This window comes from Xenopus laevis, chromosome 2L (genome assembly GCF_017654675.1).
Source record: "Xenopus laevis strain J_2021 chromosome 2L, Xenopus_laevis_v10.1, whole genome shotgun sequence".
Taxonomy (NCBI): domain Eukaryota; kingdom Metazoa; phylum Chordata; class Amphibia; order Anura; family Pipidae; genus Xenopus; species Xenopus laevis.
The window spans coordinates 189257582-189283611 of NC_054373.1; the positions used below are offsets into that span (position 1 = coordinate 189257582).

At 41.3% G+C, this 26030-nt stretch overlaps 1 protein-coding gene across 5 annotated transcripts in view; it reads left to right on the forward strand.

Moving 5' to 3' along the window:
* Positions 1-26030, forward strand: part of LOC108708803 (teneurin-4) — an 878105-nt gene that overhangs the window by 692032 nt on the left and 160043 nt on the right. For 4 of the 5 annotated variants that reach the window (XM_041582864.1, XM_041582866.1, XM_041582868.1 and 1 more), the window contains 3 exons: positions 5686-5926; positions 15125-15223; positions 20031-20266. In XM_041582864.1, the coding sequence (XP_041438798.1) occupies positions 5686-5926; positions 15125-15223; positions 20031-20266 (576 nt within the window). The remainder of the gene's footprint in view (positions 1-5685; positions 5927-15124; positions 15224-20030; positions 20267-26030) is intronic. The other variant, XM_041582867.1, reaches the window with a different exon arrangement.

The following is a 26030-nucleotide window of genomic DNA, read 5'->3' on the forward strand; positions in this document are numbered from 1 at the left end:
CTAGTGATGAGCAATGGACCAGCAGCACCGCTTCCTCCTTTCAACACTGTTTCCATCAGGTTGGGGGAATTTATTGTTAAAAGAAAGTAAAAAAATAAGTTTGCGGCTTCCAGAATTCTGCCTGTCCTGCCAGAGACTGATGGGAGTTGTAGTTCAAGAATCGAGACTTAAAAGGGCAACTGCGCCGACAATCAGTTTTTTTCACCTAATTAAATTGAATGTTCTTCTAAGCAATTTTCCAATTTACATTAATTACACATTTTCGTTGCTAATAAAGTGATGTGTAAATGTAATTGCTGCTGAAAGTTTTCTGTGCTGTTCTCTATCCTGGTTCTGTTTCTTGAAACAATGTAGCAGAATCCAGTTCTCATCCAGGGGAAACAATGTAGCAGAATCCAGTTCTCATCCAGGGGAAACAATGTAGCAGAATCCAGTTCTCCTCCAGGGGAAACAATGTAGCAGAATCCAGTTCTCATACAGGGGAAACAATGTAGAAAAATCTAGTTCTCATCCAGGGGAAACAATGTAGCAGAACCCAGTTCTCATCCAGGGGAAACAATGTAGCAGAATCCAGTTCTCATCCAGGGGAAACAATGTAGAAGAATCCAGTTCTCCTCCAGGGGAAACAATGTAGCAGAATCCAGTTCTCCTCCAGGGGAAACAATGTAGCAGAATCCAGTTCTCCTCCAGGGGAAACAATGTAGCAGAATCCAGTTCTCATCCAAGGGAAACAATGTAGCAGAATCCAGTTCTCATCCAGGGGAAACAATGTAGCAGAATCCAGTTCTCATCCAGGGGAAACAATGTAGCAGAATCCAGTTCTCATCCAGTGGAAACAATGTAGCAGAATCCAGTTCTCATCCAGGGGAAACAATGTAGCAGAATCCAGTTCTCATCCAGGGGAAACAATGTAGAAGAATCCAGTTCTCCTCCAGGGGAAACAATGTAGCAGAATCCAGTTCTCCTCCAGGGGAAACAATGTAGCAGAATCCAGTTCTCCTCCAGGGGAAACAATGTAGCAGAATCCAGTTCTCATCCAAGGGAAACAATGTAGCAGAATCCAGTTCTCATCCAGGGGAAACAATGTAGCAGAATCCAGTTCTCATCCAGGGGAAACAATGTAGCAGAATCCAGTTCTCATCCAGTGGAAACAATGTAGCAGAATCCAGTTCTCATCCAGGGGAAACAATGTAGCAGAATCCAGTTCTCATCCAGGGGAAACAATGTAGCAGAATCCAGTTCTCATCCAAGGGAAACAATGTAGCAGAATCCAGTTCTCATCCAGGGGAAACAATGTAGCAGAATCCAGTTCTCATCCAGGGGAAACAATGTAGCAGAATCCAGTTCTCATCCAGTGGAAACAATGTAGCAGAATCCAGTTCTCCTCCAGGGGAAACAATGTAGCAGAATCCAGTTCTCCTACAGGGGAAACAATGTAGCAGAATCCAGTTCTCCTCCAGGGGAAACAATGTAGCAGAATCCAGTTCTCCTCCAGGGGAAACAATGTAGCAGAATCCAGTTCTCATCCAGGGGGAAAAATTACAATTTAGCAAAATCCAGTTCGTCATGGGAAACAATGTAACTGAAGTCAGTTCTCCTCCAGGGGAAACAATGTAGCAGAATCCAGTTCTCATCCAGAGGAAACAATGTAGCAGAAGACAGTTTTTCTCCGGGGAAAACAATGTATCAGAATCAGATCTCCTCCAGGGGAAACAATGTAGGAAAAGTCAGTTCTCCTCCCGGGGAAACAATGTGGCAGACACCAGTTCTCATCCAGGGGAAACAATGTAGCAGAAGTCAGTTCTCCTCCAGGGGGCACAATGTAGTAGAAGTCAATTCTAATCTAGGGGAAACAATATAGCAGAAGCCAGTTCTCATCTAGAAGAAACAATGTAGTAGAAGTCAATTCTCATCCAGGTGAAACAATTTAGCAGAAGCCAGTTCTTATCCAGGGGAAACAATTACAATTTAGCAAAAGCCAGTTCCTCAGGGGAAACAATGTAGTAGAAGCCAGTTCTCATCCAGGGGAAACAATTGCAATTTAGTAAAAGCCAGTTCTTCATGGGAAACAATGTAACTGAAGTCAGTTCTCCTCCAGGGGAAACAATGTAACAGAATCCAGTTCTCATCCAGGAAAACAATGTAGCAGAGTTCCTCCACTATTCTGCTCATCAATTGGCTTCTGCTACATTGTTTTGAAGTGGAAGGATTTATTGAAGATGAAAACAGAACCCCCCACTAATAACATGTCAGTCTGACATCTCATAACCAAGAATGCTGACGGGGGAGAAACCGCTTGAAGAATAAGCCTGACAGCCTGGCCGTGAAAAGAGAAAAAAAATATATATATATCTATTGATTTTCTCTACAAAGAATTCAATAACTAGTTGTTCTTTACTAGAGCTCTGCACCAAACTGGGAGGTGGGGTAGGAAAGTGTCTTGTTTATGATTAATGGGACTTAAAGGGAAAATCTACCCTATAAATAACTGGTACAATTGTCACTTTACTTACTAACAACGAGCACTAGAACTTTTATAGCTTAAGTTATTGCTACATTTCTGCTTGTTGATGTGAATAGGAGATGCCATAGTGATCTATACAGGTAGAATATTTCTATATAAAGACACATTCTGCATTTTTATAAATGTATTCTTCCATTAAGCCAGCCAGGCAGTTGTGATTCCCCCCGGAGAGAACGTTGGGTGGTTTCCTCCCTATGATACTTGTTACTGATGTTGATGGCAGCCAATGACATTTTAACGCAAGGCAACACATGACAATGTCTGATGCAGTGAGACGTTTTATCAACGGGACATGTTTGCCTTTATTCTTTGCATAATGAAGTGTGTGTGTATTATGTGTGACACTCGGTAGCACTCTAATAATGATGATGATCATTCACAGTGGGTTCCTCTTCCATTGGTAGAAACAACAGGCAGATATGGTACGTTTTTGGTGGTGGTGATATCCTTTAACTGTTAGTAGGATGTAGAGAGGGATATTCTGAGACAATTTGCAATTGGTTTTTATTTTTTATTATTTGTGGTTTTTTACTTATTTAGCTTTTTATTCAGCTGCTCTCCAGTTTGTAATTTCAGCCATCTGGTTGCTAGGGTCCAAATTCCCCTAGCAACCATGCACTGATTTGAATAAGAGACTGGAATATGAATAGGAGAATCTGAATAGAATGATGAGTAATAAAAAGTAGCAATAACAATTCATTTGTAGCCTTACAGAGCATTTGTTTTTTTTAGATGGGGTCAGTAACCCCCATTTAAAAGCTGAAATAAAAAATAAATGAATTATGAAGACCACTTAGAAAGTTGCTTAGATCTTGCCATTCTATGATATACAGTTGTGGGATCCGTTATCCGGTAACCAGTTATCCAGAAAGCTCCGAATTATGGAATGGCTGTCTCCCATAGACTCCATTTTATCCAATAATCCAAGTTTTAAAAAATGATTTCTTTTTTCTGTGTAATAATAAAACAGTCGCTTGTACTTGATCCCAACTAAGATATAATTAATCCTTATTGTAAGCAAAACCAGCCTATTGGGTTTATTTAAAGGGATAGTTTGCCTTTAAGGTAATTTTTAGTATGTTATAGAATGGCCAATTCTATAAATCCCTTATTCAAATCAATGCATGGTTGCTAGGGGAATTTGGATCCTAGTTACCAGATTGGTTAAGATGCAAACTGGAGAGCTGCTGAATAAAAAGCTAAATAACTCAAAAACCACAAATAATAAAAAATGAAAACCAATTGTAAATTGTCTCAGAATATCCCTCTCTACATCCTACTAACAGTTATCTCAAAGGTGAACAACCCCATTAATGTTTGCATGATTTTCTAGTAGACTTAAGGTATGAAGAGCCAAATGGAGGAAAGATCCATTATCTGGAAAGCCCCAGGTCCCGAGCATTCTGGATAACAGGTCCCATACTGGTACTAAAAGTTAACTTAAAGGTGAACCACCACTTAAATGCTAAAGAGCTAATTGTTAGGAGGAAGCCCTCAGCTCTTGGCAACTTGGGTATTGTTGAATTTTAACATCAAGAGTTAGCAGCATTTGGATGGTACTCGTATATGGGGGTCTGCCCAACTCTCTGGTTAAAAAAACAGCTAGATATCTATTGGACAAGATCATCCCAGTCTATTGGTGCATTGCTATCCTAATAGTCTGAATAGTTCTACTACATTGGCCTGGTGCAATTTGGGCAGCATGTGTGTGGCCTGCTAGTTACCTGGTGGGATCTCCAACAAGAACTCAATCTAGACTAGAGTGTCCTGCAAGGGATTGGCTTCTTCAGCTCAGTTTGTAACCAACCAATCACATTAGATGGATCATCTACAGGGCTCTTTTGCATCTATCTATACATCTATACCATTCCCATTGCAGTGGAGAAATACTTTATGTTTCTGGGAAAGGAATACATTGGTTATGGGATGGTTGAACATAGTGGAGACAAGCTGCATGGTTTTCCCTAGATGGGCTTGAACCAACTTGGAACTGATCAAAAGCAAAGATTGTGCCTATAAATCAAGTTTGTTATTGAAAGCTGGATTCATTTAGATACACATCGTATGGGAACCATTACCCTGAGCGTGATGGAAAGGTCACACATTATTATCTGCAAGTGGACATTGGCCATGGTGCACTAGAGCAGTAAAGGGTAAATAATTGGTTCCACACATTCTCCATTATAGATCGGTTACATGTATCTCGTGATGACTTTTTTGTCCAAATGCATTAAAGCAGTGATCCCCAACAAGTAGCATGTTACTCACTACCCCCTTGGATGTTGCTCCCAGGGGCCTCGAAGCAGGGGCTTATTTTTAATTCCAGTCTTGGAGGCAAGTTTTGGTTTTATAAAAACCCGATGTACTGCCAACCAGAGTCTCCGGTAGGTTGCCAGTCCACATAGGGGCCATCAATAGCCAATCACAACCCGTATTTGGCACCACCTAGGAACGTTCTTCATGCTTGTGTTGCTCCCCAACTCTTTTTACATCGGAATGTTGCTCACGGATGAAAAAGGTTGGGGACCCCCGCATTATAGCCAATTGGCACCCAAATAATTTTGATGCGTGACAATTTTTAAGAGCGACCATTTTTACACAACCTTTTTGTCCAAATGCATTAAATCAGTGATCCTCAACCAGTAGCTTGTGACTCCCCATCTCCTTGGATGTTGCTCTCAGTGACCTCAAAGTAGGTGATTATTTTTGAATTCCAGGCTTGGAGGCAAGTTTTGGTTGTATAAAAACAATATATATTGCCAAACAGAGTCTCCTGTAGGCTGCCAGTCCACATAGGGGCCATCAATAGCCAATCACAGCCCTTATTTGACACCCCTACAGACTTTTTTATGCTTGTGTTGCTCCCCAACTCTTTTTACATCTGAATTGTGCTCACGGGTGAAAAAGGTTGGGGACCCCTACATTAAAGTCAATGGGTGTCCGAATAATTTTGACGTGCGACAATTTCGATGCGCAATGATTTTTTTTAAACATTTCCACAGCGAATTTTTGTGGCAGTTACACGAAAACATTCGCGAATCCATACCTGCCGAATAAATTGGCCCATCACTACATGTATCCTGTATTACCCCCATTGTAAGTGTTAAAACCTAACAAATCAATCCAACTAAAGACTTGTGTATATTTTTTGTCTCTTCCAGATCAGCCGCTGGTTCTGCAGAATCATTTGAGACTACGAACGCCCCCACCGCCCTTAAGCCACCCGCAAAACCCCCACCATGCGGCATCCATCAATTCTTTGAACCGGGGCAATTACACCCCACGTAGCAACCCTAGCCCCGCCCCCACGGACCACTCTCTGTCGGGTGAGCCCCCGGGCGGTGGCCAGGAGTCCGTCCATGACAATTGGCTGCTGAACAGCAACATTCCCCTGGAGACCAGGTAGCCTTTAATCCCTCTGCAGGAAAAATACACCGTGGGGTTTTGAGTTTTAACTGTTGACAAGTGGTAACAATGAAAGACCCTCTAATTGCTGCTTAAAGGGATGTTGAAATGTTACTCAGCACTTTTGTTTCATCTTCTGAACTCAAGTGTCAGGAGGGAGTTAGAGTATAACTACCAAGTGGGCTCGTTTCAAATTGCTTTTCCCAAATGTATTTAAAGGTTAAATCTTATGTTTTCAGTTGACGGACAGGGCTGTGGGGGAGATAAACTTTGCATTTCCCATTTATTTATTTAAAGTAAATCATCCTGTGAACCCTCAGCTGTTATCAAACTTCAACTCCAATCACCCCCATAAAGACATTGGTGTTGAACTTCAACAATTAACGGGGCAAACATTGAATTAAACTTAAACGTCTTACATTTCTCTATATTGTCTTATTGTAGCAATCTTTTCCTTCTCTCTCTATTGCTCCCTACTATACCTGCTATCCCACAGTCACACTCCCTTCCCAGAGACTATTATCCACTGTTACTATAGACACCATCTCTCCCTACTATACCTGCTATCCCACAGTCACACTCCCTTCCCAGAGACTATTATCCACTGTTACTATAGACACCATCTCTCCCTACTATACCTGCTATCCCACAGTCACACTCCCTTCCCAGAGACTATTATCCACTGTTACTATAGGCACCATCTCTCCCTACTATACCTGCTATCCCACAGTCACACTCCCTTCCCAGAGAATATTATCCACTGTTACTATAGGCCCATCTCTCCCTACTATACCTGCTATCCCACAGTCACACTCCCTTCCCAGAGACTATTATCCACTGTTACTCTAGGCACCATCTCTCCCTACTATACCTGCTATCCCACAGTCACACTCCCTTCCCAGAGACTATTATCCACTGTTACTATAGACACCATCTCTCCCTACTATACCTGCTATCCCACAGTCACACTCCCTTCCCAGAGACTATTATCCACTGTTACTATAGGCACCATCTCTCCCTACAATACCTGCTATCCCACAGTCACACTCCCTTCCCAGAGACTATTATCCCACTGTTACTATAGACACCATCTCTCCCTACTATACCTGCTATCCCACAGTCACACTCCCTTCCCAGAGACTATTATCCACTGTTACTATAGACACCATCTCTCCCTACTATACCTGCTATCCCACAGTCACACTCCCTTCCCAGAGACTATTATCCACTGTTACTATAGGCACCATCTCTCCCTACTATACCTGCTATCCCACAGTCACACTCCCTTCCCAGAGACTATTATCCACTGTTACTATAGGCACCATCTCTCCCTACTATACCTGCTATCCCACAGTCACACTCCCTTCCCAGAGACTATTATCCCACTGTTACTATAGACACATCTCTCCCTACTATACCTGCTATCCCTACTATCGCACAGCCATTGTACCATACTGGAGGTTATTAGTGCCACTACTACGATAGGTATTAAGTCCAACACAAATTCTTTTTATTATTTTGTTTAGATATACTTTAAACAGCAAGGGGTCTTTGAGTGCAACTCATAAATCAGAAGACCTCCTAGCAGACCACTATACTTGGTGTCTGTTTAGAAACAGTATCACAATAATCAATTAGACAGTCAGGGTTCCAACTGAAATGTTATATCTTCTGAGAATTCATACATTTGTGACTGGTTATCTTATACATATCGTTTGAAGTTGGCAAGGACCCGAGGGAAGTATCTGCAGGCAAGTCGTTGCCTTGGGGCATATAGATTCCATATGCCAAGAGTGAAGGAGAGAGGTCACCATTTTTGGGTCATAGACTGTTGGAAAGGGCAACAAATATCAGTCAGGATATCCAGATGTATGAATTAAAGGATAAAGGGTAGCGCTAGTTATGTAGCATGGATAATTGGTTGCAGCAGTCTCACAGAATTGTCCCACCTCACATCCAGTGAAGAAACATAAGTAGAAACAAGTATGCCCTTAGGCTTAGTAGCATTAAATGTTCATGGAAATGAAAAAGTCTTTGTCTCGATCAGTAGAACCATGAAAGAAACCAATTTGCCTTCCTTCCCAAAACACTAAAGTAAATAAAGTAGTAAGTGTTTCATACTTTAGATCTAGCACACTTGGAAGAGTTAAGGTGGCCATACACGGCCAGATTTTGATCGATGAAGCCCGTCGGGGGGCCCCATACACGGGCCAATAAGCTGCCGACACGGTCTGTCGGCAGCTTTTATCGGCCCGTGTATGGCCACCTTTAGCCAGTTAATATAGGTCATCTAAACCCACCTGAGAACCCTGGGCCAACTCTCACATCAGTTAGTTTCCTTTTAGAAAGACCTTTAAAAAAGTGTTCACAGACACAAAACTATGGGTTGGCCAGATTCTGGGTCTCAACAGTATAGACTGAATATGAACCTAAGGACTTTCATCTTTTGTCCTTCAAGTTTATTCTTCTGCAAACATTGATTCAACTACATCTCACTAGCTCTATGTTTCAACTATTTACAGTCAGATGAGACTAAGAAGTCTCCAGAGGATCTTCTGGTGGGCTCCAGTTCTAGTGGCCCCAGTCAAAGACAATTCCCATCAGCCCTCTCTTCACTATAGGTCTATATGACACCTATGACATTAGGTCTACATTGTCTACATCAAATTGTTGTGAGTGTAGCCCCCTTCATGTCAGATTGTCTGGTGGTCTCAGGCTGACCCAGTCCACTACATCCTTATTGCAATAATCACTATATCTTTATGCTTTCTATTTCACCTCTTTCAAGATATTCTACTAATGAGGATTTGCTTATGTTTTGATTATTTTGTCAAATTTCGGCTTGTATTTCCCTGAGCATAGCAGAGAGCTCTTCTAAATTCCCTTATCATGAATTCCCTCCTCCGCTTCATTATGTGTAATTAACAAGTAAATAGCATTAAAGATTTCATTCAGAAGTGCTCAGTGACCAGTAACTAAATCTGACATTTAATATAACGCATTAATCAAAAAGAGTCACTAGCCTAATTTTCTCTAATTAGGCAATTACACCGACTATATATATAACTAAACGAATGATCACAGGTCATGTCTGAAGATCATTACTTTCCTTGGGTATGGCCAACGCTTAACCTTTTCAGTGCCATACATTTTTAACAATTCGTGTTAAATGCCAGCCATTTTTTTGAACATTTTTGTTCTATAACTTTAAGGGCATTTCCTGGGGCAAATAAAAATAAGTTTTTCAGGACTACATAAGCTTACACAGTCTCCCTGATGATTTTCTGTATAATTCCAGTTTAATAGCAAAATACAGGGCTCTCTGGATACTTTATATAATATAATATAATATAGGAAAATTTTGGATCTTTTCTAATATAGGGAAATATATCAGAAATATAATTTGTTATATTCATGAAAAAAAGCTAATTTGGAAAATCTCATGTCTCCTCAACACACAGTACCACATCTGTTTATTTTTATGAAGATTCTTAACTTAAATCTATGTTTGTTTATGCGATTTCTCAAAATGATCTAGAGATTTACAGCATCTTATCTCCCACAGATCCATAGGTACAAAGCTAAAACATAAATAATCTGAATGCCAGGGATCTTCTGAACAGTTTGATACCCAATATGCATAGGATTACTAGTATATTCGGCATGTATAAAACCCCAAAATTAAAATAGTGCTTATTCATTTTTATGACCCCTAACACTAAGTTGACCTGAGAAAATAATATATTTCTGAAAAGTAAGTGACAAATTTAAAATGGGTAAATGTTTTCCTACTCCAAGATGCCAATGAGCTAATCATAGTTGCATGTGCATAAAACATTTTATCAATCATAAAAAAATCTAATATAAAATAAAAGCTTTTATAAAAAGTTAATAATGTGTTATATTATGCAATTTCTGTAATATGTTACTACTTTTGGGCCCAATATCAACAAACATTTCATTATCCATCAATGTCAAATTGGCTTTGAAAAATCTGTTCAAATTTAACAGTTTACAAATAGGGTCTGTAAGGATTTGCTTTAAATTTATTTTTTTAGCGCAAGGACTAAAGCTTGGCTGATGAATTTCCATAAATTTTGCAGATGCAATAATTGCAAAAGCAACAAATGCAAGACAGTTACAATGTGGGTATTCTGGTGGGAGTTCCAATATATTCAAATAAATATTCCCAGGCAGAAAAACATTATTTATTATTTTTAGAGCGAGCTGAGAACACAGCCTGCATTTGGAATTGCTGACAGGTTTATAGAAAGCATTGAATGCTGCTGGGGGGGGGGAGTGTGACTGTGGGATAGCAGGTATAGTAGGGAGAGATGTGTCTATAGTAACAGTGGATAATAGTCTCTGGGAAGGGAGTGTGACTGTGGGATAGCAGGTATAGTAGGGAGAGATGGTGTCTATAGTAACAGTGGATAATAGTCTCTGGGAAGGGAATGTGACTGTGGGATAGCAGGTATAGTAGGGAGAGATGGTGCCTATAGTAACAGTGGGATAATAGTCTCTGGGAAGGGAGTGTGACTGTGGGATAGCAGGTATAGTAGGGAGAGATGGTGCCTATAGTAACAGTGGGATAATAGTCTCTGGGAAGGGAGTGTGACTGTGGGATAGCAGGTATAGTAGGGAGAGATGTGTCTATAGTAACAGTGGATAATAGTCTCTGGGAAGGGAGTGTGACTGTGGGATAGCAGGTATAGTAGGGAGAGATGGTGCCTATAGTAACAGTGGGATAATAGTCTCTGGGAAGGGAGTGTGACTGTGGGATAGCAGGTATAGTAGGGAGAGATGGTGCCTATAGTAACAGTGGATAATAGTCTCTGGGAAGGGAGTGTGACTGTGGGATAGCAGGTATAGTAGGGAGAGATGGTGTCTATAGTAACAGTGGATAATAGTCTCTGGGAAGGGAGTGTGACTGTGGGATAGCAGGTATAGTAGGGAGAGATGTGTCTATAGTAACAGTGGGGATAATAGTCTCTGGGAAGGGACTGTGACTGTGGGATAGCAGGTATAGTAGGGAGAGATGGTGTCTATAGTAACAGTGGATAATAGTCTCTGGGAAGGGAGTGTGACTGTGGGATAGCAGGTATAGTAGGGAGAGATGTGTCTATAGTAACAGTGGATAATAGTCTCTGGGAAGGGAGTGTGACTGTGGGATAGCAGGTATAGTAGGGAGAGATGTGTCTATAGTAACAGTGGATAATAGTCTCTGGGAAGGGAGTGTGACTGTGGGATAGCAGGTATAGTAGGGAGAGATGGTGTCTATAGTAACAGTGGATAATAGTCTCTGGGAAGGGAGTGTGACTGTGGGATAGCAGGTATAGTAGGGAGAGATGGTGCCTATAGTAACAGTGGATAATAGTCTCTGGGAAGGGAGTGTGACTGTGGGATAGCAGGTATATAGTAGTGAGAGATGGTGCCTATAGTAACAGTGGGATAATAGTCTCTGGGAAGGGAGTGTGACTGTAGGATAGCAGGTATAGTAGGGAGAGATGGTGCCTATAGTAACAGTGGATAATAGTCTCTGGGAAGGGAGTGTGACTGTGGGATAGCAGGTATAGTAGGGAGAGATGGTGTCTATAGTAACAGTGGATAATAGTCTCTGGGAAGGGAGTGTGACTGTGGGATAGCAGGTATAGTAGGGAGAGATGGTGCCTATAGTAACAGTGGATAATAGTCTCTGGGAAGGGAGTGTGACTGTGGGATAGCAGGTATAGTAGGGAGAGATGGTGTCTATAGTAACAGTGGATAATAGTCTCTGGGAAGGGAGTGTGACTGTGGGATAGCAGGTATAGTAGGGAGAGATGTGTCTATAGTAACAGTGGGGATAATAGTCTCTGGGAAGGGAGTGTGACTGTGGGATAGCAGGTATAGTAGGGAGAGATGGTGTCTATAGTAACAGTGGATAATAGTCTCTGGGAAGGGAGTGTGACTGTGGGATAGCAGGTATAGTAGGGAGAGATGGTGTCTATAGTAACAGTGGATAATAGTCTCTGGGAAGGGAGTGTGACTGTGGGATAGCAGGTATAGTAGGGAGAGATGTGTCTATAGTAACAGTGGATAATAGTCTCTGGGAAGGGAGTGTGACTGTGGGATAGCAGGTATAGTAGGGAGAGATGGTGCCTATAGTAACAGTGGGATAATAGTCTCTGGGAAGGGAGTGTGACTGTGGGATAGCAGGTATAGTAGGGAGAGATGGTGCCTATAGTAACAGTGGATAATAGTCTCTGGGAAGGGAGTGTGACTGTGGGATAGCAGGTATAGTAGGGAGAGATGGTGTCTTTAGTAACAGTGGATAATAGTCTCTGGGAAGGGAGTGTGACTGTGGGATAGCAGGTATAGTAGGGAGAGATGGTGTCTATAGTAACAGTGGGATAATAGTCTCTGGGAAGGGAGTGTGACTGTGGGATAGCAGGTATAGTAGGGAGAGATGTGTCTATAGTAACAGTGGGATAATAGTCGCTGGGAAGGGAGTGTGACTGTGGGATAGCAGGTATAGTAGGGAGAGATGGTGCCTATAGTAACAGTGGATAATAGTCTCTGGGAAGGGAGTGTGACTGTGGGATAGCAGGTATAGTAGGGAGAGATGGTGTCTATAGTAACAGTGGATAATAGTCTCTGGGAAGGGAGTGTGACTGTGGGATAGCAGGTATAGTAGGGAGAGATGGTGTCTATAGTAACAGTGAGGATAAGAGTCGTTATTATAGGGCAATTGGAATATTAATGGATTTAATAATTGACAATATCATCATGGAGTAAAAGTTGTAAGTCAAGAACAAGTGAGGTCCCACACTTTGGCTGGTCTTACTTTTTATTTAATGAAGTCTCTTAGTGAATTATTTTTAATGAAGTCTATTTAGCCTTGGGCCCCATCTCCAATAAAAACGTCTCAGCACACACACACAGACACACAGACACACAGACAGACACACACACACAGACACACACAAACACACACAGACAGACACACACAGACACACACAAACACACACAGACAGACAGACACACACAGACACACACACACAATCGCTCGCTGACCCTCAGTTAAAATTACTGCAATTTCAGGTAATTGTGAGGGGAGATGGATTTTTCCCCCCAGCTGCCTAATCTGAGTGAAAGCTCAGTGACCCACAAAACGCAGTTGGAGAGCAGAGTAATTGCAAACCCTGAACCGCACTGCCCTCCTGATACCGTCAAACATTCCTCAAATACCTTGTCATGTGCAGCCTCCATTGCCATTAAATACAGGAGGGGGGGGGGCAGCAAATTAATAAATGTGCCATGGAATTGTGTGATCTAATGAGACTAATGAGAAATGTATGTTCTGCTCTGTATCTGTGTCTGAACAACGTTTGTGCTGCAAGGGCAAGTACACCCTATGTATAAGTAGCTTTTTATACTATTTTATTATAAACCAACAGGGATCAACTGTATAAGGACACAACTTATTCTATGTACAGGACATTCCTTCTCTAATGGTGTTATTTATCAAAGGTCGAGTATTAGATGTTTTTTTATACCTCAACTGAATTTGCACTCGAATTTTTTTAATTTATGAAAAAACTGGAATCCGTGTAGTCAGGGTGAAAACCTGAAAACTCAAAAAAAAAACCTGGAATTGCTCAATTTAATCGAGTTTCCGGGAAACACTACTGGAATTGCTCAAATCAATTATGTTTTTGGCACAAAAGAACTGGGATCGATCAAATTAATAGATTTTTTGGCTAAAAAGAAAACTGGAATTGCTCAAATTAATACAGTAATACACAAATTGGTCAAGTCTTTGCCGAAACAAACCGTGGAATTGCTCAAATTAATTTAGTTTTTGCAGATAAAAACTGGAATCACTCTAATTAATTGAGTGTTTGGCAAAAAAAAAAACTGGGATAACTAGAATACATCGAGTTTTGAAAGCTACAAACGTCTTCACATGGTTGAAGGTACTTCTACCTCAACTGGATTTAGCGGGATCATTTTCAGGTTCGGGGTATAACTTGGGGGTGTCATTTACACATATATACACGTATAATAAATCACGAAAAATGTGAGTAAAAAAAAAAAAAATAAGGAATTTTTTATAAACCCGAAATTTGAGTTTTGACTGAAAATTACCCTCGAGAACTCAAATTTTTTTGGGTAAAAATCAACTTGACCTTAAATAAATAACCGCCTTTTAGTTTAGCTGCCACTAATCATGGTCATTTTTATTTAGGGAAGTGAGAATCTGTCCATATAATAAGTTGTTTACATGTCCTTAAAGGGGAAATTTCTCTTAAAATGAACCTCGGTTGTAGTTTACGCCTTCTGCCCTTTTTTTCAGGTCTGTGCTCGCGAGGACATTTAAGTCAAAGGGCACGCAGTCTATGTGACTGGTTATTAGCTCCAAGGATCTACATTTTTAAAGGGATCCTGTCATCGGAAAACATGTTTTTTTTCGAAACACATCAGTTAATAGTGCTACTCCAGCAGAATTCTGCACTCAAATCCATTTCTCAAAAGAGCAAACAGTGATTGAAGAGTGATTGAAGTTTATCAGAGCAGAAGTCACATGACTGGGGGCAGCTGGGAAATTGACAATATGTCTAGCCCCATGTCAGATTTCAAAATTGAATATAAAAAAATCTGTTTGCTCTTTTGAGAAATGGATTTCAGTGTAGAATTCTGCTGGATCAGCACTATTAACGGATGCATTTTGAAAAAAAAATTTTTCCCATGACAGTATCCCTTTAATAAAAAAACCCAGCATCTTCCTAAAAGTTAACTTGAAGGTTAACTTCCCCTTTAGAAATAAATGGAACGTAAATGCTACTTTGCTGAAAGATATATTTTTCCCTTTTTTTTTAAATCCCAAGAGGTCAGCCCTGCATTGGTCTCAATGTATCCGGCCCCTGTTTGCTATCCAAGTGATTTCTATTCTCTCTCTAAGGCATGTGGCTAGTATTTTCACCTTCATGGCTAGTGCACATGTCATTTTAGATTTCATACAGAGGGGCACTCAGACGAGGGCTGCCTGGCGGTTGCTGAACTAAACTCTCGGCGGGTGTTGGGTTGTGAGAGTTGTAGTTGAGCCAGCAGCGGGGGGTCGCCGGTCTGGTAGCAGTGAGAGCAGAAGGTTTGGGATAATGTCACTCCATTGATGCATGACTCACTGGCTTCATTCATGTCTCCATGTGTGTGTAGAAAGATTGCAAAGCAAGTATTCCTAGAGAGTTTGCAGGACAACCTCATTGAGATGGACATTCTCCCCACCTCCCGACATGACGCAGCTTACAATGATGGGTATGTGATACATCCTATTGATTGTGCCCCATGTTGCATGATTTCACCCTCCCTCCCCTTTATCTGACACCTTGAGTTTGTTCCTTCCCAGCACTGACACTGGCAACTTATAAGCCACAAATATCCATCGAGGCTTCTCATGTGCCCAGAGCATTGCATTGTGGGGAGGATCTGATTTATACGTATACGTGGGAGCTGCCATATTGTTTCCCTTAGATTGCACTCTGATTCTCAGTCCTACACGACGTACCCTGCCAATTGTTTTGTCATTGGTGCCCACCCTTCTTATGTAAATGACACCCCCATTAATACAATGTAATGTGTCTGGCAGTGTAATCATGAGGGGAGGCAAGTGACACAGGACTCAACTGGGCCAACTACTTACCTCCTGCCTCTCACGACACTCACTCATTGGCAAAAGGGGTTATTTAAAGGAACAATAACATCAAAAAATAAGTGTTTTAAAGTAATAAAAATATAATGCAGTGTTGCTCTGCACTGGTATAACTGGGGTGTTTGCTTCAGAAACACTACTATAGTTTATATAAACAAGCTGCTGTGTAGCCATGGGGGCAGCCATTCAAGCACAGGATACACAGTAGATAACAGATAAGTACTACTATAGTTTATATAAACAAGCTGCTGTGTAGCCATGGGGGCAGCCATTCAAGCACAGGATACACAGTAGATAACAGATAAGTACTACTATAGTTTATATAAACAAGCTGCTGTGTAGCCATGGGGGCAGCCATTCAAGCACAGGATACACAGTAGATAACAGATAAGTACTACTATAGTTTATATAAACAAGCTGCTGTGTAGCCATGGGGGCAGCCATTCAAGCACAGGATACACAGTAGATAACAGATAAGTACTACTATAGTTTATATAAACAAGCTGCTGTGCCATGGGGGCAGCCATTCAAGCACAGGATACACAGTAGATAACAGATAAGTACTACTATAGTTTATATAAACAAGCTGATGTGTAACCATGGGGGCAGCCATTCAAGCACAGGATACACAGCAGATAACAGATAAGTACTACTATAGTTTATATAAACAAGCTGCTGTGTAGCCATGGGGGCAGCCATTCAAGCACAGGATACACAGTAGATAACAGATGAGTACTACTATAGTTTATATAAACAAGCTGCTGTGTAGCGATGGGGGCAGCCATTCAAGCACAGGATACACAGTAGATAACATAAGTACTACTATAGTTTATATAAACAAGCTGCTGTGTAGCCATGGGGGCAGCCATTCAAGCACAGGATACACAGCAGATAACAGATAAGCTCTGTAGAACATAATGGTGTTATCTGTTATCCACTATTTAAGCTGTGCCATATAAACTTTTTTCAATTTATGCCATGGCTACACAGCAGCTTGTTTATAAAAACTATAATAGTATTTCTGAAGCAAGTGCAGGGTAACCATATATGATATTTTCATTACCTTAAAACACTTTTATTGCTGTTACTGTTCCTTTGAGATGTCCCCAGGCAAGAACCAGTGGTATAACTAGAGAGCGCAGGGCCTCCTTCAAAAAATCTAAAGGGAACCTGGTGCAGTGTGATCCCCAACCTCCCTCCTGCCAGTCCCCTCCCCCTGTCTGACTACTCCCTGTGCCGGAGCCTCCCAGCTGCCTGGGGGTCCCCCTTGCCCAGCACAGGTAAGAGAGCAGCTGTACAGGGGGGTTTTCTTTTCAGCTATAGGACCCCCATACATGATCAGATATATGTTGCTGACAGATTAAAGGACCAGTAACATCAAAAAAAAAATGTAAAAAAATTCATATACAAAAACCCACCAAGACAAAGTAAACTTTAAAATTGCAAAGTCTTTATTAACAAATAACTTACCAAAACTCCGCTTGCGCTCCTCTTCAGAAAGCGATCCATCGTGCGTCGCTCGATTTCTCCTCCCTGCCTTCCTTATAGGAGATAGCCAGGGAGGAGAAATAGAGCGTCGCACAATGTATCGTCGCCCTGTCGCCTTTTCTGAACAGGAGCAGAGGCGGAATTTCAGTAAGTTATTTCTTAATAAAGGCTTTGCGATTTTAAAGTTTCATTTGTCTTGGTGTTTCTTTTTCTATGGATACCAATTTTTTAAAAAATTATTTGATGTTACTGGTCCTTTAAATCGGCAGCTTATTGCCCAGTGTATGGGGACCTCCAATGGGCTTCCCCCATCAATATCTGGCCAGAAGTTAGCAAGATGTTGATTGGTTGAGCTTAAAAATCCAGTGGGATTCAGGACAGCATTGGTTCATTGATGTGACCCGTTTCCTCCTCTATGATGTCATTGTTGAGCCCTAGGACCCACGATTGGATCAGCTCAATACCTGAAGGTGGGCATATCAAGGACCTTGTCAAATGAGCGGATCTCTGAATGTCTGGGCAGCTATAGAGGAAGCAGACCCAGGCTTTCCCCACCTCTCGGGATCTGCTTCCTCCATAGTTACACCGCTATCAAGAACATTAAAAGGCGCAGGAATGTCTGTCATCATAAATGACCCCTTTTGGCGGTTATTGACACTACATAAGGCTTGTTCTTCCAAGACTGGGCCTACTGTAAGGGTGAGGACAAGGGACAATGTGTAGAAAGGCAAAAAAGGACCGCACATGCTCACCGCTCTCCCCTCAAGTCAGGTGCTCCGTCCAACAGTGTCCCCACTGTAAACACGACAATAACTCGAAAGGCAGACGGCACTTCTGAAAATAGGGTTTATTGGAATTCCTGCTGGAAAAAACCTGACGCGTTTCGGGAGTTATCCCTTAGTCATTGGTTACTAACCTATGACTAAGGGATAACTCCCAAAACGCGTCAGTTTTTTCCAGCAGGAATTCCAATAAACCCTATTTTCAGAAGTGCCGTCTGCCTTTCGAGTTATTGTCAAGAGACAATGTGCCCCATGTGACATCACCGTTAGGCAAGCAGTATGGCAGTCACAAGCATACAGTGTTCTTTGCACAGAGCTGTACTTTTATTTAAAGGGAAACTAAATGAAGAGTCCACTCTAACACAGACTGGCGTATTCTATAAATGTCCTATTTTTGGCACACGGCACATTCCATCAGTAAGAGTCCCTGGGATTATCTTGATCCTCTTCCCTACACCAATGTTAGAAGGTGCAACTCCCCTCTAGCCAGCAGCTCCTCAGTGTCCTCCTATCAGTTATATTTCTACTCGACCTTGAAATGCAGCTGGAGAAGCAACATGATATATGTTTCCATTAGTCTCTTGTGACTCCGTAGGTCCCTGTCAGTCGATGGAACCCCCGGTGATGCATGAGACAGTAAATGAAATGCTGGGCTTTATTTCGGCAACAACAAATGATTTGCCCTTAAAGGAGAGCTAACGCTCAACAACAAAAAAAATGAGGCTAGAAAGGCTACACTGAATGTTTTGGGTTTCTGTACCAGCCCAAGACCCCCACAGGTCTTTAGTAGGGGAAATTTGTGCCCCCAATCCAGTAGCTCCCCATCTTCTTTTCTCCTGATTCCCAGTCACTTACAATGGCTTAAGGCAGTGGCGTAACTAGATATTACTGGGCCCCACAGCAAATTATTTTTCAGGCCCCCAAAATGTTTAGAGGTTGACTTGTTTCTCCAATATTTATTGAAATTGTATATGAATTAGGGCCTCATGGGGCCCCTATACCTCCTGGGCCCCCCTGCAGCCGCTGGGTCTGCTTCCTCTATAGTTACGCCCCTGGCTTAAGGACCGATGCACAACTGAATATATAGAAGATAATTCACAAAAATAATTAAAATTCACATTACATGGCAGCATAGAAACCAGTCTATTCTGCATCTGAATTGATAATCAGCCCTGTTTATATCCGATGAACCTCACTTTCTGCTAATGCTTCAATCATTTCCAACAATCCCTAAGTTTAGCTTCTCAACAGCCCAGAGCACACTGAGCATGTGCAGTGCCACTGACACACAAAAGATGGCCGAACAAGATCCAAGATGGGGAGCTGTTATAGGGCTGCTGATTCTATAAGGGCTGGTCCAGCAAGTTCAGTATATAAAATACAGAGTTTCTAGTCACATTCTTTTTTGGGTTTTAGTTCTCCTTAAAAAAAAAGTGATTCTGGCTCATGTGATCTGTCTTCTGTATTAAAAAAAAAGGAACATAAAAAGTCATTTCCCTTTGGTGGAGATTTATATAGGACTTTCAGCTTTAGGGAAATAAGAATTCTGCAATAAAGGTATATGTGATCTATTATCCTTAGCTTCTCAATAGCAGCCCAGAGCACACTGAGCATGTGCAGTGCCACTGACACACAAAAGATGGCTGAACAAGATCCAAGATGGGGAGCTGCTGTGGATAACTTTAAAAGACTGGATCATTACAGTTAACTGTATAGGGCGAACAATTCTCCTGGCGAACAATTTGGAGTTGTATTCGGCCTTCCTGACACTCAGAGAAAAATACTCATAATAATAATAATTCAATTTGAATTTGATTCAAATTTGCCGGTTGATCCCATTCACCCTAGTTTGTAAAATGCGATTTTTTTTTTTTTAATAAATTGCAGTTGGTCGAATTTTCGAGTTTATGGGAATTTTAAATAACTCCCATGAACTCAAAATTCAACCCTTGATACATCTGCCCCACAATGTCATCTTCCCTTTGGTGGAGATTTATGTAGGACTTTCAGCTGTAGGGAAATAAGAAAGATTTGTACAATAAAGGTATGAGATCTATTATCCTTTGCTAATATAGTGCTGCCATGTTGCACATAAACTACCCAATGTGTAGGCCACTGACTTGGCTGTTCTTCTATCTCGTAGGCATTTTCTGTTTAAGCCTGGAGGTACCTCCCCTCTGTTCTGCACGACGTCTCCTGGGTACCCCCTGACATCCAGCACTGTGTACTCCCCTCCTCCGAGGCCGCTTCCTCGCAGCACTTTCTCCCGGCCGGCCTTTAACCTTAAGAAGCCGTACAAATACTGCAACTGGAAATGTGCCGCCCTGAGCGCCATCATCATCTCCGTCACTCTGGTGATCCTCCTGGCTTATTTCATCGGTAAGGCTGCTGGTGTTTCTTTGCCATTTTTAATGCTTGATCCATTGAGGGGCCATTCCCTGCCCCAGTAACTCGTTGGGAAATAGGTGACAGTTATAGAAACCATTTTAGATACCAACTGAAACCCCCTGCTGCAAACAGATCCGTTTTACCAGCGTAGGGCAACATTCCATGATATTTTCATTACTTTAAAACACTTTTATTTTTTTGGTGTTACTGTTCCTTTAAAGGGGTTGATCAACTTTAAATGTTTTTTTAGAGGCACATTTACTAAGGGTCAAAGTGAATTTTTTTTCAATTTTGGGTACTTCAACCATCAAATAGGTCTAAATTAGACTTTGATTTGAAATAAAAAGTTTGACTTGGAAAATCGAAGTACTGTCTCTTTAAAAAAGTTCGACTTCGACACTTCGCCACCTTAAACCTGCCGAATTGCTATGTTAGCCTATGGGGACCTCCTAGAACCTAAAGCCAACATTTGGCAAAATTTTTAGAAGTCGGAGTAAACGATCGATCGATTAAAACGTTCTAATCGTTCGTACGCTCGAACGATTTTACTTCAGCAGAATATGGTCAAATTCGATAAAAAAACCTTCGACTTCGAATATCGAAGTAATGCAATTTGATGGTCGAATTTCAAAGTTTTTTACACTTCGAAATTCGACCCTTGATAAATCTGCCCCATAGTATGATGTAGAGAGGGATATTCTGAGACAATTTGCAATTGGTTTTCATTTTTTATTATTTGTGGGTTTTGAGTTATTTAGCTTTTTATTCAGCAGCTCTCTAGTTTGCAATTTCAGCCGACTGGTTGCTAGGGTCCAAATTCCCCTAGCAACCATGCCTTGATTTGCATAAGGGACTGGAATATGAATAGGAGAGGCCTGAATAGAAAGATGAGTTATAAAAAGTACGGAGCCAGAAACTGGGTGGAAATTTGCAGACTTCCCCAGGTAGCTATCGCTCAGGAGCTGGAGATAAGCAACGACTCTGGTCAAGTTTAAGCAACGTCATTACCACTGATAATTGCTCATTTCCATGAATTATTCAAACTGAAATGAATCTGTTCAGCTCTGCGCAAACATATTTAACAAAGAGTCGGACTGATCTAATCAACAAGAGGGGGGAAAGATATTTAATTAGATTTTGATGAAAAATTCTGTTTAATTTATGGCACAATCAATTATTAATTAGGGCGATGGCGAGAGCTGGCTGGGCTTACTAATTAACTCATTTAAAAATGATGAATAACCTTTCGCTGTGTAATTACTTCCTGCGTCCTACCACATTTAGCGTTAGACCGTACTAAGTACAAGGGGCGTAACAGGGCAATAAAGACTGGACTTACTGTTCTTAAATTGACAATAACTGAAGAACGGCCATGTTCTCCATGCTTTGCTTCCTACCTTGTTGTCTGATTTACTTCCTGTTGGAATGGCTCCAGTGACTTCCTGCCATGTTTATTGACTTCCTGTTTGAATGGTTTCTGTGGTTTACTTCCTGTTGCCTGGCTTGATTTACTTTCCTTTTGGAATGTTGGTGGTTCACCTTCAAACCCTTTAAATAGAGAATAACTGAGGAATGACCATGTTGGTCCGCTTTTACCACTTCCTGTCCGAATATTTTCAACAAATGACTTCCTGCCCTGCTGGTTTATTTACTTCCTGATCGAATATTCTTAGTGGGTTACTTCCTGTCCTACTGTTTGATTTACATCCTACTGGAATGTTCTCCTTGATTCAAATTGAGAACGACTGAGGAATGGCCGTGTTCTCAGTGCAGTGCTTCCAAACTTTGCTTCTTTAGTTATTTTCAGGTCAAATGTTTTCTGTAACTTACTTCCTGCCCTATACTTCTGTTTGAATGTTTTCCGTAACTTACTTCCTGCCCTGCACTTCCTATTTGAATGTTTTCTGTAACTTACTTCCTGCCCTGCATTTCCTGTTCAAATGTTTTCCGTAACTTACTCCTGCCCTGCACTTCCTGTTAGAATGTTTTCTGTAACTTACTTCCTGCCCTGCACTTCCTGTTAGAATGTTTTCTGTAACTTACTTCCTACCCCACACTCCCTGTTCAAATGTTTTCTGTAACTTACTTCCTGCCCTGCACTTCCTATTCAAATATTTTCCGTAACTTACTTCCTGCCCTGCACTTCCTGTTCGAATGTTTTCCATAACTTACTTCCTGCCCTGCACTTCCTGTTCGAATGTTTTCCATAACTTACTTCCTGCCCTGCACTTCCTGTTCTAATGTTTTCCGTAGCTTACTTCCTGCCCTGATGATTGATGTACTTTTCTGTAGGACATTACAATTTAACAACATGTACATTGTCTTTAAGTTTGTAGTTCAGGACCCAGTCCTAGCTGGTGATTTACACTGGTTGACACTGTTTTACAAAGACATATCTGGTTCCACAGATTGATAGGAACACATCCTCAAATCTCACGGACTTCATGCAAACCCTCCCTGAGCCTGTGCCATTTTGAAGTGATGGATTCTGGTACTTTATGCCACTCTGCTTTCCATGCACCGCCCACCAGGAAAAACTTCTGCTGGAATGTACTTACTTCCTGTCCCACACCTAGATCTACTCTATGCTGAAAGGTTCCTGTTGGGACATATATCTCTCTTGCCATATCGAAGGCTTGTTAGATATAGTGGTCTATAAGTGGCAGTAAAGCTGTGGTCCCCAAACTCTAGGTTCCCCTTAGTGGGGCTTGGAGCCATGGTAAGTGGCCCTTATAACACCAAGGCCAGTTAGAAACTGATTTGGGTTGAGTGCCTGTTTGCTAGATACTTCTCTAAGCCCAACTTGGAAGTTACTTAGGTCAATATATGGGGGGGGAACACTTCTATGATGATCTACAGATTCCCGTGGGACTGAATCCTTGTTCTGAGCTAAAGGGGACCCTGACCAAATGTTGGGTCTTAAAGGGGAGCTTGTGCCAAATGAACCTGACAAGCACTGCTGGAGCTTTTGGTACTATTTACTGTGTTATATACTAAGCAGTACATTCCCAAATACATTGTATGTCAGTGACTTGTAGTTGTAGATCCCCAATACCTGGGGGACCTCATGTTGAATGGCATGGCCACTGAGAATATCAAATAATGGTTACTGTAGTTTGGGGTCCAGACCAATTCCATTACTTCCTTATCCTAAAACCAGCCGTAAGGACTGTGCCATATGTTGGCTCGCACCAGTGCCGCTGGTTAAATAGTCATCAAGGACTTTATCTGTTCCTTAGCGGTTCTGCACCATTAGGTTTCTTGCAGGACACATATAAAAATGAACTCTGAAAAGCTCCATTGAGTCCCTGGGCACTCCCCGCACATCGCTGATGCCGTTTCTAATATTCCTTGGAGAGCACAAATCACCAGGAATGGGCCGAACGTGCCACAATTAGACCTCAACAAAAGTCACGGAGCCATCATATAATAGTGTCTCAGCCCCCAGATTTGTATCAATTTACAAGGTGGGAGTCCTCTCGGTAACATTGTCTGCCCTTATTCTCCTAATTATAGCCAATGCCCAAATGGGCTGACCCATGTATATATATATATACAAATTAAATCTTCATTACGAGGATCTTCAGGGCCACGCGGTAATTGGCTTTGCCTAAATGAAAACACAGTTGTTAATAAATAGGATAGAGGCAATGTCAGAAGCTGTTTTACATGAATTTCTGATAGGCTGTGTGTTCTAATTAATGGAGTCTCTTGGGCACACAATTGCACTCTGCCCCCGTAGAACAAAGTGCTAAGCTTTTTAATGTTTCATGCAATAAATACAAGCTCCGGGCACGGAATTCATTATTGAAGGAGGAAGACTCAACTCTTATATCTGTCTGCTGAGTATGAACCAGGCTTCCGTACCTCAGGGGCAGTCCTTATTTGCAACAGGCTTAACAGAAAGTTTAGGATTGATTGGAGTGTGGCAAAAAGTTTTCTAATTGACAATGTTGGGCAGGTTGTTAAAGAAGACTGACGTGTCCATATGTCTGTCTAGGACAGAACGAGAGAGAGAGAGCTTTTCTCTGTGACCCATTAGGGCTGAATTTTTACATGATAGTACATGCAGGTATCTCTGATTACAGTGGGGTATCTTTTTACATGATAGTACATAGGGATCCCTGATTACATTCGGGGTATCTTTTTACATGATAGTACATTGGGATCTCTGATTACAGTTGGGGTATCTTTTTACATGATAGTACATAGAGATCTCTTTAATACATTTGGGGTATCTTTTTACATGATAGTACATGGGGATCTCTGATTACATTTGGGGTATCTTTTTACATGATAGTACACGGGGATCTCTAATTACAGTTGGGGTATCTTTTTGCTTGATAGCACATGGAGGTATCTCTGATTACAGTGGGGTATCTTTTTACATGATAGTACATGGGGATCTCTAATTACAGTTGGGGTATCTTTTTGCTTGATAGCACATGGAGGTATCTCTGATTACAGTGGGGTATCTTTTTACATGATAGTACATTGGGATCTCTGATTACAGTTGGGGTATCTTTTTACATGATAGTACATAGGGCTCTCTGATTACATTTGGGGTATCTTTTTACATGATAGTACATGGGGATCTCTAATTACAGTTGGGGTATCTTTTTGCTTGATAGCACATGGAGGTATCTCTGATTACAGTGGGGTATCCTTTTACATGATAGTACATAGGGATCCCTGATTACAGTTGGGGTATCTTTTTACATGATAGTACATAGGGCTCTCTGATTACATTTGGGGTATCTTTTTACATGATAGTACATGGGGATCTCTAATTACAGTTGGGGTATCTTTTTGCTTGATAGCACATGGAGGTATCTCTGATTACAGTGGGGTATCTTTTTACATGATAGTACATAGGGATCCCTGATTACAGTTGGGGTATCTTTTTACATGATAGTACATAGGGCTCTCTGATTACATTTGGGGTATCTTTTTACATGATAGTACATGGGGATCTCTAATTACAGTTGGGGTATCTTTTTGCTTGATAGCACATGGAGGTATCTCTGATTACAGTGATGTATCTTTTTACATGATAGTACATAGGGCTCTCTGATTACATTTGGGGTATCTTTTTACATGATAGTACATGGAGATCTCTGATTACAGTTGGGGTATCTTTTTACATGATAGTACATGGAGATCTCTGATTACAGTTGGGGTATCTTTTTACATGATAGTACATAGAGATCTCTTTAATACATTTGGGGTATCTTTTTACATGATAGTACATGGGGATCTCTGATTACATTTGGGGTATCTTTTTACATGATAGTACACGGGGATCTCTAATTACAGTTGGGGTATCTTTTTGCTTGATAGCACATGGAGGTATCTCTGATTACAGTGGGGTATCTTTTTACATGATAGTACATAGGGATCTCTGATTACAGTTGGGGTATCTTTTTACATCATAGTACATAGGTATTTCTGATTACTAGGGATGTAGCGAACTGTTCGCCGGCGAACTTGTTCGCGCGAACTTCGACCGTTCGCGTCCGCCTAATGTTCGCGAACGTTTGGGAACGTTCGCATTTTGAGTTCGCGTTCGATTCGAATACAAATCGTTCGACCATTCGACCATTCGACCGCTAAAATCGAACGATTTCCATTCTTTCGAACGATTTCCATTCGTTCGAACGATTTCCATTCGTTCGAACGATTAAAATCCTTCGAACGTTCGATTCGAATGAAAATCCTTCGATCGAACGATTAAAATCCTTCGAACGTTCGATTC